The sequence below is a fragment of the Aotus nancymaae genome, unplaced genomic scaffold (assembly GCF_030222135.1).
Source record: "Aotus nancymaae isolate 86718 unplaced genomic scaffold, 86718_ANA_hifiasm-v0.15.2.pri h1tg000007l, whole genome shotgun sequence".
NCBI classification, from domain to species: domain Eukaryota; kingdom Metazoa; phylum Chordata; class Mammalia; order Primates; family Aotidae; genus Aotus; species Aotus nancymaae.
The window spans coordinates 17493289-17511662 of NW_026988418.1; the positions used below are offsets into that span (position 1 = coordinate 17493289).

The window sequence follows — 18374 nt, forward strand, 5'->3', positions numbered from 1 at the left end:
TATCAATTTCCGCACCTCTGCTACACCCTTGTAATTACTCTGGTGCAGAGTGTGGTTTGCAGCATGTGTGCTAGCTGGTAGAACAAGTCCCCTTCGTTGTTACTCTTCTGCAAAACGTAGTCTGTTAGGAATGTTAAAGTACCAAATATGATTCTATATACCTACCCCGTACAGACTCATTAAGGGGTGGGTTTTGATGCAGTTCTCTCACGTCTTACTGCGCAGAACAGTATCAAATGGCTTTACAGCTACAACTGAGACTGGGAAAGAAGCTGGTTTTTGTTGTTTTTGAGACAAGGTCTCACTGTGTCACTCAGACTGGAGTGCAGTGGCATGATCTCAGCTCACTGCAACTTCCATCTCCCAGGTTCAAGCAATCCTCCTGCCTCAGCCTCCCAAGTAGCTGAGACTACAGGCACCCCGCTAATTTTTGTTTTTAGTAGACATGGGATTTCACCATGTTGGCCTGGCTGGTCTGGAACTCCTGACCTCAAATGATCCACCTGCCTCAGCATCCCAAAGTGCTGAGATTACAGGCATGAGCCACTGTGCCCAGTGGGAAAGAGGATGTTAATGGACTCTTTGCTACCTTGAACTCAGTCTGATGCCTGTTAGCAAGTAAGATGCAAAGAGTAGATACAATGAATCAATCAACGTAGTTACTCAATAAATGCTAAAGTAATTGTTATTTTACTAAAACAAAACAACTTGTACTTAGTGCCCTTATCATCTTGAACCTTGCCTCTTACATTTCTGACTTTTTCTTTTCATTTTCCATTATCGGTTCCTCTTCCTCCACTAGGTTCCTAGTGTTTGGGCTCCTCAGAGTTCTGTCACATTTTATGTATTTGGCCAGGATCACCTTATCCATCTCAAGGCTTTCTATGCTAAAACTGCCAAACATGCACCTCCAGCCTAGGTTTCAGAAGGTGGGAGGGGCATCTGGAGCTAGAGAAATTGTGCAAAGGACTGTGAGAGCAAGGCAGCATTCTGAGTATTTGACATCTACTCAGTTGGACCCCTTTCCTGGATGTCTCTCGCAGACTTACCAGACCCATATTGGAAAGCAGTGAAGGAGAGTATAAACAGGCCCTACTGGTAACTGGGTGATCTTTAGTAGCAAGTCAGTCCCTTCTTTAAGACCTCAGTTTCCTCATCTATAAAACGTGGAGATTGAACTATACCTGTGTTTCTTCAAGTGACTGCTGTTGTTGTATGGGGCAAGATAATTCTTCATTATTTGGAGCTGCTGGTGAGTTATAGGATACTTAGCATCCCTGACTCTCAGGCACTTAAGGCCAATGGCACCTCCCATTCTGATTACCGAAAATGCCCTCACATATTTCCAGGCAGCACTTGGTTGAGCCCTACAGAATTCTAGATCTTGAAAGTCTGTCCTAGTCTTGCAGTTCTGTGACTGCTTAGAACACATTCAAGGTTTTCAACTGTCTCTACCTTGTCAGAATATTCATGGATAATCGTACATAGCAATGATTCTCAATGAGGGATCATATCAGACTCTCTCAAGGAAAAATGTGGGAAGGAATAGTTGAAGTACACATACCCTCTCTTGCAAATACCCATATTCTTTTTTTTTTTTTTTTTTTTTTGAGATGGAGTCTCACGCTGTCGCCCAGGCTGGAGTGCAATGGTGGGATCTTGCTCATTGCAACCTGCACTTCCTGGGTTCAAGTGATTCTCTTGCCTCACCCTCCCAAGTAGCTGAGATTACAGGTGCCCGCCACCACACCCAGCTAATTTTTTGTATTTTTGTGTTTTTAGTAGAGACGGGGTTCCAGGCTGGTCTCAAACTCCTGACCTTGTGATCCGCCTGCCTCGGCCTCTCAAAGTGCTGGGATTACATGTGTGAGCCACTGTGCCCAGCCCGAACACCCATATTCTAATATACCTCTATCTACCCCTCTCCTCTCTGGGTTCCTGCTTGTACCTCATTTGAAAACTATGTGTGATGATGAAAATAAATGATGTGAAAATTATGGAATAAGAATAAAACAACAGGCTGGGCTCAGTGGCTCATGCCTGTAATCCTAGCACACTGGGAGGCCGAAGTGGGTAGATTGCCTGAGCCCAGGAGTTTGGGATGAGCCTGGGCAACTTGGCAGAACCCTGTCTCTACAAAAAAATACAAAAATTAGCTGGGTATGGTGGTGTGCGCCTGTAGTCTCAACTACTCAGGAGGCTGAGATGGGAGGATCGCTTGAGCCTGGGAGGCAGAAATTGCAGTGAGCCAGGATCGCACCACTTCACTACAACCTGGGTGACAGAGTGAGACACTGTCTCAAAAAAAAAAAAAAAAAAAAGCATAAAACAACAGACATAAGTAATAACATTCCCCTTAAATGCATTAGCTTTCCTTCCAAACCTGTTTCTTGTTCTCCTGTATTAACATATATCCATATGCCAAGTAACTGGGACTGAGCTGCCACACTCAGCCAGGACCTTGGATATTTTATTTACCTCCCTGTCCTGGGATGTAGCACAATGCCTGACATATATTTAATAACAAATATTTATTGACCACAATAGGAATTCATAGTGGATTGGAGAAAACTACAGGTAATCAGATAATTACAATACAGTAAAGTAAGTGCTATGACAGATAATCCAATCCACTGTGAATTCCTGAGTCCTGGGACTGCAATATCATGTTCTGATTCTGCTCTAAGACTTAACACAGTGCCTGCTACATTGTAAGTAAAATGTGTTGAATAAATAATAATCATCTTTACACTGGCCCAGCACAATGCTAAGTACTACAGAGAACATAAGAGAAATGTAAGATCAAAATACAAACCCTCATGAAACTTCCTGAAAAGGGATCAAATTATAAGAGGTTAATAAATAATGAAACCAGGTGTGGTGGCTCATGCCTATAATCCCAGCACTTTGGGAGGCCAAGGTAGGAGGATCACTTGAGCCCAGGAGTTTGAGACCAGCCTAGGCTATATGGTGAGGCCTCATCTTTACCAAAAAAAAAAAAAAAAAAAAAATTAGTGGCTGGGCACAATGGCTCACACCTGTAATCCCAGCACTTTGGGGGGCCAAGGTGGGTAGATCATGAGGTCAGGAGTTTGAGACCAGCCTGGCCAATATGGTGAAACCCCATCTCTACTGAAGATATAAAAATTAGCTGGATGTGGTGGCACATGCCTATAGTCCCAGCTGCTCAGGAGGCTGAGGCAGGAGAATTGCTTGAACTCGGGAGGCGGAGGTTGCAGTGAGCTGAGATTGCGCCACTGCACTCCATCCTCGGGGACAGAGCAAGATTCCATCTCAAAAAAAAAAAAATAGCTGGGCATGGTGGCATGTGCCTGTGGTCCCAGCTACTCCATAGGCTGAGGTGGGAGGATTGCTTGGGCCCAGGAGGTTGAGGCTGCAGTGAGCCATGATCATACCCCTGCACTCCAGCCTGGCCAACAGCGAGACCTCGTCTCAAAAATAAAATAATGATACAAAATTATATGTCATCCATTACAGAATTGTCCTATAAACAATAAGGGTTAAGAGGTAAGAGAAGAGGCCCGGTGCGGTGGCTCACACCTATAATCCCAGCACTTTGGGAGGCTGAGGTAGGCAGATCACCTGAGGTCAGGGGTTTGAGACCAGCCTGGCCAATATGGTGAAATTTCGTCTCTACTAAAAACACAAAAATTATCTGGGCATGGTGGCAGGCACCTGTAGTCCCAGCTATTTAGGATTACAGGAGGCTGAGGCAGGAGAATCACTTGAACCTGGGAGGCAGAGGTTGCAGTGAGCCGAGATCATGCGGTAAGAGAAGAGAGAACTTAGTGTCTGTTTTAGTGGTCAGAGAAGGCTATGTGGCCAGCCACCATAAAGGGACGGGAGGATTTGGCTAGGTCTGATATACTCTTGGGAAGTGGTGACATATAACCATTCAATGAGTGGTACTCGCTCTTCTGTTTCCTCTATGCATGCATGGTGCTTGGTGTGTTCACAATGGGAAATTAAAAAGAAATTGAGTTAAATGTGAATTTTAGAGTTAGCTAGGTCCACTTTTCCAGCAAACATCAGCATTATGTTTTAATGCCAAGAACCTACTAAATGTTCAAGCCTCAATTTCCTCATCAATAACATCAGAAATAACAATACCTTATCTACATGATTGTTATGAGAGTAAAGTAGATAAATTCATATTGAAAGGGCTAAGCATTGTGCCTAGCATGTAGTAAAAACTGATAAATAGTTTCCTCTTTTCATATGTGGCAAAGGAGGGGCTTGTATATTAAAACCAAAGCTGAGGAGGAAGAGGAGGATGATAGTAGGAACAAGGATTACTATAACATTTATTGAGTCCTTTTTTATGGGCCAGGCATTGTGCTAACTACCGCTTTACATCTACGAACTCTTTAAATCTTAATAATAGCTTTGTGAGATGTATGCTTTTATCATTTATATTTTACAGATGAAAAACTAAGGCACAGAGAGATTAAGTACCTTGCCTAAAGTCATGCAACCATTAGTGGCAAAGTTGGGATTTGAACTAGACAATTTGGGTCCATAGTCTGTCCCCTACAGATAGGGTAAGCTGAAAAAAAAAAAAGAAAAAAATAAGTGTAGGTTTCTGAATGCCAAACTGAAGAGGTATAAAAATCTTGGAATATTAGGACAAATGTACTTCTGTTATCAGTATATTACAAGTAATTTTTCCATAGGCTTATCACCTTCTATAAAAGTGATTCTCAATAGATCTCATGTAGTATACATTTAAGTGGTAAAGGTTAATTTAGTTAATCTCTTTTTATTCCCTTAAGTGGAAGTGATTTCTTCTGTTGGTTGCAATAAGAGTTTTTTTTAAAATTAAAAGGTCCTAAAGTATACTCATTCTTTTAGGTTTATCACTTCAGAACGTTCTATAAACCTTTCCTTCCTTTGTAGGATCGACTAGCCAATATGTTGCCTCCTGCCCTCACCAGTGGAATGGCGCCCCCATAACTACTTATGAATGAGTCATTTTCCTTAATTGGTTTTGTCAAACCTGATATTTCAGCAATCCACAACTGTAAAACCAGATGGTATATTGGAAAGCACATCTTCTTTCTGGCAATAACCATTCTACTCTTCATTGTAGTTTCCTCGTTGATATTTTGTGTCCATTTCTCTCATTTCTCCAAATAATTTGAGCGATCTGTTTTCTGGCCCATATTTAGAAATTGAGACATTTCTTGATATATATGGAATTCTTTTGCTCTTGAATAGACTGATGTTTTTTCTATTTCTGACATAAAATTTCATATCTGAAAACTGTATTGTACTTAGACCTTGAAGGTAGAAATAGTTTTCTTCAGTTACACCTACTGTGCACTGAGGATAGCGAGATAAATGAAAAATTGTTCCAGCCCTCAAGTTATACCTAGTCTAGTGGGAAAGACAGCCTTGTTGTTGATAAGTATTTGCAGAAAGCATAGATGCAATAATAGGAGTCTATACAAGTTGCAGAGGGACACAAAATGGAGTATTTGGTAAAATGTGGTAGAGGAGGGGCAAGAAAGTCTTCATAGAAGTGATGCTTGAAGAGAGTCTTAAAAAATAAATATTTATCAGGTAAATGAGGCAAAGAAAGACTATCCCAGGCAAAGAGTATGAAATTCAAAAGGAAACTGTAAATAGTTTGGTGTAAATAAATAAAAATTTAAAAAAAAAAAAAAAGAGAAAAAAATAGTTTGGTGTATCTGGAGCAAATGATGAGACTGAAAACAATGTCAGGAGCCAAGCCATGGAAGGCCTTTTATGCCATGCTAAAGAGTTTGGACTTCTTTAGTTCCATATGGTGAAATTATCTGATGTGGAACCCTTAACCTGATTCCACCCATGTAGAAATGCTGGATTAAAAGCCTCCAATTCAGAGCTGAGCTTGAAAGCAAGAAAGGGAAATCCTTGGGTGCCAGGAAGAGAGAGGAAAGCCAAAATCAGAGCTGTAAGTGGGAGCCGAAGTTGAATAGGTATCCAGGGAATATTGAATCCAGATATAATGCTTAGGGGCTGGGATTTTAAGGCCAGTATGGACAGGAGATAAGGTCTCGGGTGAATGTGATGTGGGGAGCTAGAACTGATCCCCTATGTGAAGCTGGAAGCTAAAACAAGACTACCATATGTTTGTGAAAAATGAGCTAGAAAAATTCTATCCACCGGTCCAGGGAAGCAGATTGTTACCTTCTCAGGGTCTTAGATGGAAACAGTGTTGACAGTAATAATAAATTAGAGCCACGTTCTTATTGCCATGCATGAATATGTGTACAGTCATCTTCCAGGACCCCCCACAGGTGCCAAAATCCACAAATGCTCTCTTTTTTTGTTGTTTTTTTTAAAGATGGGGTTTCACCTTGTTGGCCAGGCTGGTCTTGAACTCCTGACCTCAAGGGATCCACCCACCTTGGCCTCCCAAAGTGCTGGGATAACAGGCGTGAGCCACCACGCCCAGCCTAAATGCTCATTTTTTTATATAGAATGGTGTGCCATTTGCACATTCTATACATCCTCTTGTATAGTTTAAATCATTTCTAGATTACTTATACAGGTTGAGCATCCTAATCTGAAATCCAGAATGTTGTAAAATCCAACACTTTGGGGTGCCAACATGGTACCCAAAGGAAATGCTCATGAGAACATTTTTGACTTTGGATTTCTGAATTAGGGATGCCCAACCAGTAAGTATAATACAGATATTCAGAAATCCCAAATCCCAAACATTTCTGGTCTCAAGCGTTTTGAATAAGGGATACTCAATCTGTAATACCTAATACAATGTAAATGCTATGTAAGTAGTTGTTATACTGTATTGTTAACGGAATAATGACAAGGAAAAAAGTCTATGTGTGTTCACTACAGATGCAGCCATCTATTTTTTTTTTTTTTTAATATTGTTGACCTGTGGTTGGTTGAATCCACAGATGTGAAACCTGCTGATCCAGAAGGCTAACTGTAGTTAAATTCACACTGTTTGCAAAACTGAAAAAAATATATATAAAAACTGGCCTAGAACTGAGAAAATTCAAATCTTGGCAAAGACAAATGTGAGATTTCTCTATTAAGACACTTCATATCCTAGAGTGCAGAGGACTTTCATAGAACACAACCCCCTGTAAGGATAAACTAATGGTCAGAAATTACAAAGTCTATAAGAAAATAAATTGCCAGGAGGGAGAATGAGCAGACAGATGTAAGTAATAGAATTTCTACCTCAAGAAGTAGAGATAAGAAAACAATCTGAAAGAGACCTTAAATACATTTAAAATGTTTGTTACTGGTGGAGGGTGTCCAGGTTCTTGGCATTTTGAACAAAGAATTGGACAAAATGCACAAATCAACAAATGAAGCGATGAAAATATAGATTTATTGAAGTGAAAGTACATTCCACAGAGTGGGAGCAGGCTTGAGCAGGCTCAAGAGATCTGGTTACAGAATTTTCCAGGGTTTAAATACCCTCTAGAGGTTTCCCATTGGTTACTTGATTTACACCCTATGTGAATGAAGTAGTGGCCTGCAACCAGTATGATTGGTTGTGGAAGGTGACCAATCAGAGGCTGAAGTGAAGTTACGAAGTTACACTCTATGCAACATCTAATTGGTTGCAGGAGGGGACCAATCAGAGGCTGAAATGAATTTACAAAATTACACCCCTATGCAGTTGAAGACTAGGCATGAGACCAGTTTGGTTGGTTGTGCATTTTTCCTTTTTTTTTTTTTTTTTTTTGAGACAAAGTCTCACTGTGTTACCCAGGCTAGAGTGCAGTGATGCGATCTTGGCTCACTGCAACCTCCACCTCCCAGGTTCAAATGATTCTTATGCCTCAGCCTCCCAAGTAGCTGGGATGACAGGCATGTGCCACCATGCCCAGGTAATTTTTGTATTTTTAGTAGAGATGGGGTTTCACCATATTAGCCAGGCCTGTCTCAAACTCCTGACCTCAAGTGATCCACCCGCCTTGGCCTCCCTTTTGATTTAGTTCTAGGAAGTCAGCGAGAATCAGACTTACGTTTCCTGCCTCCAGACCTCATGTTCACAAAGATACAGGAATGGAAACCATAGGATAAGAATAGAATAGTATGTAGAGAGAGCAGGAAAGTTTGGAGAGGAAGAAAGACAGAACTTTTCCAGTGAACAGATATCCTTATTGAAGCAGAAACATATCGAACTGCTTAAACATAGACAAGCCATAGCTAAAGAGAGAAATACTTGGGATATCTGAAGAAGTCACTTAGGATATATCATAGAGAAATGAAGAGACAGAAATATGAAAGAAAAAAGTACATAAAGGATAGACAGAGAAGCCATGGAATTTGGGTTTCTGAAGCAGAGGCTTCTGAGAACAATACTGGTATCAATTTGTTAGTATACATCATAAACATTGTAAGGGTAGGTTGAGCATGGTGGCTCACACTTGTAATCCCAACATTTGGGGAGACCAAGGTGGAAGGATCACTTGAGCCCAGGAGTTTGAGACCAGCCTGGGAAACATAGTGAGACCCCATCTCTATAAAAAAATTTAAAAATTACCCAGATGTGGTCGTGTGCCTATGGACCCAGCTACTTGTGAGGCTGAGGTGTTAGGACCACTTGAGCCCAGGAGGTTGAGGCTGCAGTGTGATTTCACCACTGCATTCCAGCCTGGGCAACAGAGCATGACTCTGTCTCAAAAAAAAAAATTGTAAGAGTAAACACTAAAATGACAGAAATGTAATGCATAACTTCCAAACCATAGAGGGAAAAAAGGGGTGGGGCACAGTGGCTCACACCTGTAATCCTTGTGCTTTCAGAGGTTGAGGTCAGGGAATCAGTTGAGGCCAGGAGTTTGAGATCAGTCTGGGCACTGGAAAACAGAGTGAGACCCCATGTCTACAAAAAATACAAAAATTAGCCAGATGTAATGGTGCTTGCCTGTGATCCCAGCTACTCAGGAGTCTGAAGCAGGAGAATCACTTGAACAGGTTGGGGGAGTAGGAGCGGAGGTTGCAGTGAGCCGAGATCGTGCCATTCCACTCCAACCTGGGTGACAGAACAAGACTCTGTCTCAAAAACAAAACAAAACAAACAAACAAACAAAAAAACAAAAATTAGCCAGGTGTGGTGGCACGTGCCTGTACTTACAGCTACTCGGGAGGCTGGCAGGAGGATTGCTTGAACCCAGGAGTTGAAGGCTAACAGTGAGCTATGATTGTTACGACTACACCCAGCCTGCACAACAGAGTGGGACGCCATCTATAAAAAACAAAAAAAGGAAAAAATAGATTAAAGAAAACTGTCAAATAGAAGATACGAAAGAAGAAAAAAGAAGAGAAAATATGTTCAAATATATCAGTAATCATAATAAATACAAATGGATTAAACATGCCTATTAAAAGATAGAGATTCTCAGATTGGAATAGGGGATAGGGAGCAAAATAAAGCTGCCACAGGCTATGTAAAATGTAATGACTCAGAAAAGTGGAAAGTAAAGAGATGAAGACAGTATACAAAAAAATCTGTCATAGACAGGAGTTCACTGAAACAGTGTTTATAACATGTAAAATATGGGGAAAGAAACTAAATATCCAATAGGGGAATAGGTTTTAAAATTCGAAGGCATTTGTATATAAAAATAATGGAATACTGTTCAATACTATTAAAATGGATCAACCGGGATTCCATGTTTCAGTATGGATAAATTAAGAAAATACATTGGCGAGAAAAGTATGATGTTTACATTTTCCTAGTGAAAATGTCCCTTTACTTGGCTTTATTGATTTTTCATACAGTTTAACACTAATACCATTTCATATTGTAACAGATCATAGAAAAAGGCTTTGTCTTAATTTTTACTCATGCCCTTAAAGACTGAGAACAAAGCAGTAGGTATCAAATGATATTTCCCAGTGAGATTCTAGACCATCTATACAGAAGGCAATACATGGAGACCAGTTTTGGGACCCTGAACCTGTCACTCACTATAAGCTTTAAAGTAGATTGAAGTAAAAGGAAGAGGAGAGAGCAAATTAAAGAACTTGACTTCAGTACCTGGGGTTGGTGGACAGAGATCAGACTATGCCTTGGAAAATCTAAAGACAGAGAGTGGCTGACTGATGTGAAAGAAGTGGGTGCATTGGGAGGGCTATTACCCTCAGAATATTTTGGGACAAAGATGTGGGCAAGTGGGGAGAAAATGCTCGCTGGCCTGGAGTTGAATGAAAATGGATGGGTTCACAAAGATAATTGGAAGGACAATGGGATCCCTAGAGAGAGAGCCTGCAGGTTGCCAAAAATGGGAATCAGGGGAGGACTTGTGGGTGACTGGCAGGAGACAGTACCCACAGTATGGGAACTGCAGGTGAGAGCTCAACAGTGGGAGCTTTCCAAGGAATGGCAAAAGTAACCTATACGAGAAAAAGAAAGCTTTCAATATCTGCCAAGTCCAGGTAGTACTAAAACCTGATTAGCACAGTATCACTATGCTAAAGTAAGGCTTTTCCTTCCCCTTTCCTCTTTTTCTTTTCCTGGCTTTGAACCTGGAAGGGTCAGAAGCCAAAGCAAACAAGCAGACTGGAGAGGAAGAGAAGCAAAGTTGGGGTGACAGGGAAATCAAACACACCCTTTTCCCCCCATAGGCTTCTAGGCTGGAAGCAGACACCAGCCAAGGGAGAGAGATAAGACATTTTTGGGTGCTTTTATCAAACTATCATATATAAAATGCATCTAGAAAAGTGCACAAATTGCAAGTGTACATGAGGAATTTTCACAATAAACACAGCAGCATCCAGATCAAGAAGCAGTATTACCAGAATCCCAGAATCCCCTTCAGTTTCCTAACTGTGCCCACCTCCCTCGGGTAATACCAATCCGAGATTTTTTGTGTGTGTAGTTATAAAAGGAACTTAAAAGTCTCCCACTTTACTTTTTAAATAATTCTTAGTGGAATAATTTCAACACTATAGAAAAGTTTGCCACACAGTATAAAGAACTTCCCATCTTCTTTACCCAGATTCCTTAATTGTTAATTTTTTTATACTTAATGGAAAGATGCATATCAACTTTAAGGTGGTACATAGTTTCTTCTAAGAAGGGAAGGAGGGGAATGAGTTGGTTCAAGGTACAAAGGGACTTAAACTATAATGTTTTATTATTTTATGTGAAATGGCAAAATGTTCATTTTTTCCATTATAAATAGTGGGTTACTCTCTGTAACTCTCTATGTGTTTGAAGTTTTAAAAAGTTACTTGAACAAGAGTTTTGAGTCTTATCCTCTAGGAAGTGGGGAACTACTGAAATGTGCTTTTAATTGTTGAAATAAACATGTTTATGACTTCTCTGCTTGCTGTTCTTGCCTATGAATTAAGTTACTCTTTTTTTTTTTTTTTTTGAGATGGAGTTTCGCTCTTGTTACCCAGGCTGGAGTGCAATGGCGCGATCTCGGCTCACCGCAACCTCCGCCTCCTGGGTTCAGGCAATTCTCCTGCCTCAGCCTCCTGAGTAGCTGGGACTACAGGCACGCGCCACCATGCCCAGCTAATTTTTTGTATTTTTAGTAGAGATGAGGCAATAAGGATGAGAAGAAAAAAACAATGCTGAGGCGAATAAACTCTATAGCTCTGAGCTATAGAGTTTATTCGCCTCAGCATTGTTTTTTTCTTCTCATCCTTATTGCCTCTCACTGCTAAGTGCCAGTGGTGTCTAACAGTGTAAGATTAAAACTTGCACTTTTCCTAATAGATGCACCTCTCTTCCTGATTTGCAGTAAGCTGTACCTGCTTTTATGCAATTATCCATCATTTGGGACCATCAGATGCACTGTACTTTGGTTCAGGTCATAATCAATAATTCATATGTCAATAGGAGCCCCATTAGCTCAGGTGAAGGCAGATGTCTTTCTAATGAAAATCTCCCATTTTCCAAATGACTTTTCTTTTTTCCAGAGAGTTGTGGTTGTAGAAGACATAAAAAGATGGAAAACTATGCTGGAGCTTCCTGATCAAACGAAAGAGAATCTCGTTGAAGCCTTACAAGAATTAAAGAAGAAAATACCCTCCAGGGAGGTGTTAAAATCAACAAAGATAGGTATATTCCTTCTTTATTTTTTAAGAAAGCTTATATTTTGTCTTTTTCTTTCCTTGCTGTCTCCCTCAGACATGAAGTTATCTGCTTTATCAATGCTTTTCAAACACTCTAGTAAAGGACTGTTGTTTAAAAAATTATCTGTTGGTTGCAGGCCAATACCTTAGTAATATATAATAAAAATTACCAGAAAAATGAAATGAAATATACAAAATACAGCCCCAATTTTTAAAATGATATTCAACAGATATAGAATTACTCTCGTCAAATTACTATGAAAGTTTCTAAATGATTACATTCAATTTATATACTTAGTTCATGGACTGGAAACTGGCAATAGCATATGGATAACGTTTTGAGATGCTAGATGCTAGATGCTAGGTGTGCAGAAATGAACAAGACATGATTTGTGACCTCAGGAAACTTAGGGGTTGGGCTGGGTACAGTGGCTCACGCCTACAATCCCTGCACTTTAGGAGGCCAAGGTGTTCAGATCACTTGAGGTCAGGAGTTCAAGACCAGCCTGGACAACATGGGGAAAACCCTGTCTCTACTAAAAATACAAAGATTAGCTGGGTGTGGTGGTACACGCCTATAATCTCAACTACTCAGGAGGCTGAGGCATGAGAATTGCTTGAACCTGGGAGGCAGAGGTTGCAGTGAGCCAAAATCATGCACTCCAGCCTGGGTAACTGAGACTCTGTCGCAAATTTAAAAAAAAAAAAAAGAAAAGAAAGAAAGAAAAGAAACTTAGGGTTTGGTAGAAGAGACAAGCATATAGACAAATGGTAACAGTAAAATATTGTAGGTTATAAATAAAAACATGTAAATAGTGTTCTGGGTACTATTCTAATCTAAATAAGGTATATACTGGGAACTTCAGAAAAGGCTTCATAGAGGAGGTGACATTTCAGTTACATCTTGATATTATGGCATTGGAGATATTTAAAAGGTAAGTGAAGGACCATGTTGAATTGCCATTTTAGTACAGTACACAACTGTGAATAATATGCAAGGAAGGGCCAACATGTGTTCCTCAAGCTGCTCCTGGTTCCCCTGGGAGTCCAGGGCAGTCATTCACAGCTGCTGTTCTTGCCCTCACTAGTGCAGCCATTGCCTTGTCTGCTTCCCCTTGACCTCTTGTTCATGCGAAGCAGGAGAGACAGCAGCTTCAGAACTGGCACTAACAGCTGGGAAGAGCTGTGCGAAATCCCCAAAGGGCCCCCCAAGAGTCTTAGAGTTGTACCCCTGTAATATAAACCAGAATCTGAGAAAATCAGATGCTTTAAGAATATAAAACCCCACTATTATAGCCAAGGAGATTCTCCCATCTGCTGCTGGATTTTGTCTTTATAGGTTATAATCACTAGGGGGCAATAAGACCATTCATATGAGCAGATAAAGTATTTCCACCAGCAGAGGGTACTAGTGATTAATATTTCATAACGTATATATGTACGTATGCATATGTATATAGTTAAGCACATTCCACAAATACCATATATGATCATAACTTAAATATCAACATAATAGTCTGGATTTGAAGATTTTAAGATTATAATTTTAAGATTATAATTAAAAAATATAATTTCTATTTGGTGTTTGAGTACAATTATGAGTATGCTTTCAAGAATGGGTATTTCTGATGTTTGGAGATTTCAATTCAAGGATCCTAATGAAGCCACAACAGGGCTTAACTTAGGAGGAACTGGAAACCATCCAACTTTGAGTCTTTTTCTTTTTTTTGAGGCAGAGTCTCACTCTGTTGCCCGGGCTGGAGTGCAGTGGCACATCTTGGTTCACTGCAATCTCTGGCTCCTGGGTTCAAGCAATTCTTCTGCCTCAACCTCTCGAGTAGCTGGGATTAGAGGCACCCACCATTATGCCTAGCTAATTTTTGTATTTTTTGTAGAGATGGGGTTTCACCACGTTGGCCAGGTTGGTCTCAAACTCCTGACCTCATGATTCGCCTGCCTCAGCCTCCCAAAGTACTGGGATTACAGGCATGAGCCACGATGGCTGGCCTTGAGCCTTGACTATCCAAAGTCTCCCCTAAACCTGAGGTTGTTTGGAATATAGGAGTTTCTTGGTTTCTTTATAGTTACATCAGTTGCTATGTTGAAGATTTCATTTGGATCATTGCCTGAGAATGTTTACATTCTTCAACCTTTGGTCTTCCTGCCTGTTCCTATCCTGTGGGTTATAAGGGACAAATATTTACTGAGTATCTTTTCTGTGTTGGAAACTATATAGGCATAATAATGAAGGAGACAGATATTGTCCGCCTTTTTGGAGCCTTAAATCTAATAGTTTAACAAGACTTCATCATACAATGTGATGAGTGCTCTGATGATGGGGAGAAGTTAGCAAAATGACTATATGTGTTAAGAGTAGGGCAGAAGGTGTTGAAGAATATGTCAGGCAGGAGTACATCACGTGAGCTGTATAGAGGGTGGAGGTGGGAGAGAACATGGTGCATTCCAGAAACTAAAAAAAGTTTGGCGTGTTAGAAATCTAATGTGCTTGGGAGAGCATGGCAAGAAATGAGGCTAGAGAGACATTCTGGACCAGATGGAGAAGGTTCTTTGTAAGCCATTCAGAACTGTTTGGTCTTGGCATATGTATTAGTTATCTATCACTGTGTAAAAATTACCCTAAAATCTAGCTGCTGAAGACAATATTTATTATTGCACACAATTTTTTTAAGCCGAGAATCTGGGAGCAGCTTATCTGGGTGGTTCTGGCACAGGGTTTCTTATGAGGTTACAGTCAAGCTACCGGCTGGGGTTGCACTCATCTGAAGGCTTGACCAGGGCTTCAGGATCTGCTTCCAAAATGGCTCACAGGATTGCTGGCAAGAGCCCTCAGTTTCTCATCATGTGGGTCTCTCCTTGGAGCTGCTCATGACGTGGCAGCTGGCTTTCCTCAGAACAAGTGATCCAGGAAAGAACAAGAAAGCAAGAGAACAACCAAGATGGAAGCCACAGTGTCTTTTGTAACCTGATCTCAGAAGTGATACATCATCAGTTTTGTCATATGCTATTAGTCACACAGATCATCCCTGGTACAGTTGGGAAGGCAATGTAAGGGTATAAATACCAGGAGTTGATAATCATTGGAATCTAACTTGTAGACTGGCTACCATAGCCTGTATTTCTTTTTATTTATCTTAGATACATTATACTTCTATACTTCCTGGACCTACAGATTCATGTTCATTGTTGAAAATTTATAGCCATTATCTCTTTTTTTGTTGTTGAGACAAAGTCTTTCTCTGTCATCCAGGCTGGAGTGCAGTGGCACAATCATAGCTCACTGCTGCCTTGAACTCCCAGGCTCAAGTGATCCTCCTGCCTGAGACCCCAAGTAGTTGGGACTGCAGGTTAGCACCACCACATGCAGATAATATGTGTATTTTTTTGTAGAGACAGGGTCTCCCTATGTTGGCCAGGCTGGTCTTGAATTCCTGGGCTCAAGCAGTCTTCTCACCTCAGCCTCCCAAAGTGCTGAGATTACGTGTGTGAGCCACCATGCCTGGCAACAACCATTATTTCTTCAGAAGTTCCTCTCTTTAATTATTTCTGTTCCCTCCTTCTGAGATTCTATTGTTAGAAGCATGTTAGGTCTTCTATTCTTCATACCCCTTAGTTTATCTATTTTTTATCTCCTTTTCTGACTCAGCATTATAGGGTAATGTCTTCAGATACTTATCTTCCAAGTCACCCATTCTCTCTTCAGCTGACTCTAATCTGCTATTTAGCCCATTCATTAAGTTCTTTATTTCAAAAACCGTTTTCATTTTTACAAATTTGCTTTATCCCCAAAATGTTTTTTATAAATTTTTTTTGGTACATTCTTGTGATTGTGCCTTAAACATTTAATATCTAGCTCTTCTGTATTCATCTGACTATTCTAACATTTATGGTTCTTGGGGATTTAAATCTGTTGTTTATTGTTTTTGCTGACTGATGCTACTTGCCTTCCCATGTGCTTGTTGATTTTTAATTGCGAACTCATTATTGTATTTCTTTTTTTCTTTGAACTTCATTTTTTTTTGAGACAAGGTCTCACTCTGTCTCCCATGCTGGAGTGCAGTGGCGCAATTATGGCTCACTGCAGCCTTGAACTCCTGGGTTCAAGTGATCCTCCTGCCTCAGCCTTTCAAGTAGCTGGGACAAGTAGATACCACCATGCCTGGATCTTTTTTTAAATGTTTTATAGAGAAGGGGTCTTGCTATACAGGAGACCCAGGCTAGGGATCTTGAACCTCTGTGCCCAAGTGATCCTCCTGCCTCAGCCTCCCAAAATGTTGGGATTATAGGTACGAGCCACTGTGCCTGGCCTCTATGAATCTGTAGGAATTCTGTGGGGCTAAATTGAGAAGATTCCCTCTAAAGGGGCTTAAAACTTCTGTTTCTGCCAATAGTCAGAGCTATCTCTGACCTGGAATATTTTAGCACACCTCTTAAGGATCTTACCTCAGTATGAAGTCCCAGGATTAGCTCCCTGACCTCACTGCTGGCCCAAAGCTAAGTATTTCAGCAGCATTGCTATTGATATCAGCCCATAGGATAACCCCACCCCTCCCTGAGTGTACTCTTCTAGCCTCTGTTAACTTTTTTTGTTAGGGTGAGATGGCTTTTATCCAGGATCTAGTAATACTGCAGTGAAAGAGTAGCTTTAGTCCACCATAAAGTTTGAGAATTTGCTGTCTTAAATATAATAGGATTATTATTGAAGAGTTTTGAATGGAGGAATGACATACTCAGTTTAGAAAAATCTCTCTGGTTGCCTTGTGGGAAAAGTGTTGGACAAAAACAAACCTAGGGGCAGGAAGCTCAGTTAGGGAGCTACTAAAACATCTGCATAAGAAATGAGGGTGGCCTGGATGGAGTAGTAATCTTGGGGATGAAGCAATTGTAGCTGGAATCAAGAGACATACATGTAATAAATCCAAAGACTTGTAGACTGATTGGATGTTGGGAATGAAGATGAAGCAGTGGAGACTGAGGGTTAGCTTTCTGTTATGGGCGAATAGGTGGATGGCAGTACCACTCATTAAGATAGGGAATAGCAGGTTTGGAGGTGGAGGGATTAAGTTCCGTTTTAGACTTGTTCTGTGGAACATCCCAAAAGAAATGTCCAAAAGAATGCTAGAAATACAAGAGTGAAGCTAAGGAAAGATTGTAACATATACTGGGGAGTCATTTTCAGCATAGAGCTGAGAATTGGTGTGATAATAGTAGATAAGCTTGCCCAGGAAGAGTAAGTTAACAAGAGCCAAGAGCTGAATCTAAAATCTGGAAGCACACCAGTACTTAAGGACTTATAGAAGAAACTGAGAAACAGAAAGGAAACAAAAGAATATTGTCATGGAATGCAAAGGAAAGAGTGTTTCTTCGGGTGGTGCGGGGGGGAGGCAGGGTGGGGGTATTGTTTAGCTGTGCCCATTCTTGTCAAAGGGCCAAATAAGCTACATCTAAAAATTAAATATTGGATTTTGCAAAATGAAGTCATTAATGATCTTGGTTACGACAGTTTCAAAAGTAAGGTTGGGGCAGAAACTTGAGGGGAGAAGATGTATGAAAATGAAACAAAATAGACAGTTCTTTCAAGAAGTTTGCTATTGAAACACAATATCAGAAAGGGAATGTGGGATTGAAAAAAGTTGTTTGTTTTGAGACAGAGTCTCACAGAGTGGCACAATCTCAGCTCACTGCAACCTCCGCCTCCTGGGTTCAAGCAATTCTCCTGCCTCAGCCTCCCGAGTAGCTGGAATTACAGGTGCGCGCCACCACCCTCAGCTAATTTTTTGTAATTTTTAGTAGATACGGGGTTTCACCATGTTGGCCTGGATGGTCTCGATCTCTTGACCTCGTGATCCGCCCGCCTCTGCTTCCCAAAGTGCTGGGATTACAGGCATGAGCCACCGCACCCGGCTGAAAGTTCTGTTTTTTTAAGATAGAACAGGATCCTAATATGTTGAATGCTAATGGCAAAGATTCTGTAGAGTGAGAGAAGTTAATATAGGAGAATAGTAACAGAGTGAGCCACTATTTATTGTTAAGATTGATAAGCAAGATGAGGATTAGCAAGAGCCTTGGATCATCATTTGATCTGTGTTTTATAGAATATATATTCATTCATTAATTCAACACATACTGAGCACCTTCTTTGTTCTATGCCTTATGCTGGGTGCTACAGAATGATGCATGGTTCATGTTTGTAAGACACCCACATTCTCTGGAGAAATAGACATTCAGGTGTATAATAATGATTGACGTGAAAATGCTAAAATCAAGGAAGGTAC

General features: G+C 40.6%; 1 protein-coding gene across 1 annotated transcript in view; it reads left to right on the top strand.

The window, feature by feature from the left end:
* Positions 1-18374, top strand: part of TCEANC2 (transcription elongation factor A N-terminal and central domain containing 2) — a 49328-nt gene that overhangs the window by 1074 nt on the left and 29880 nt on the right. The window contains exon 3 of the mRNA XM_012442551.2: positions 11926-12067. Within this exon, the coding sequence (XP_012297974.2) occupies positions 11926-12067 (142 nt within the window). The remainder of the gene's footprint in view (positions 1-11925; positions 12068-18374) is intronic.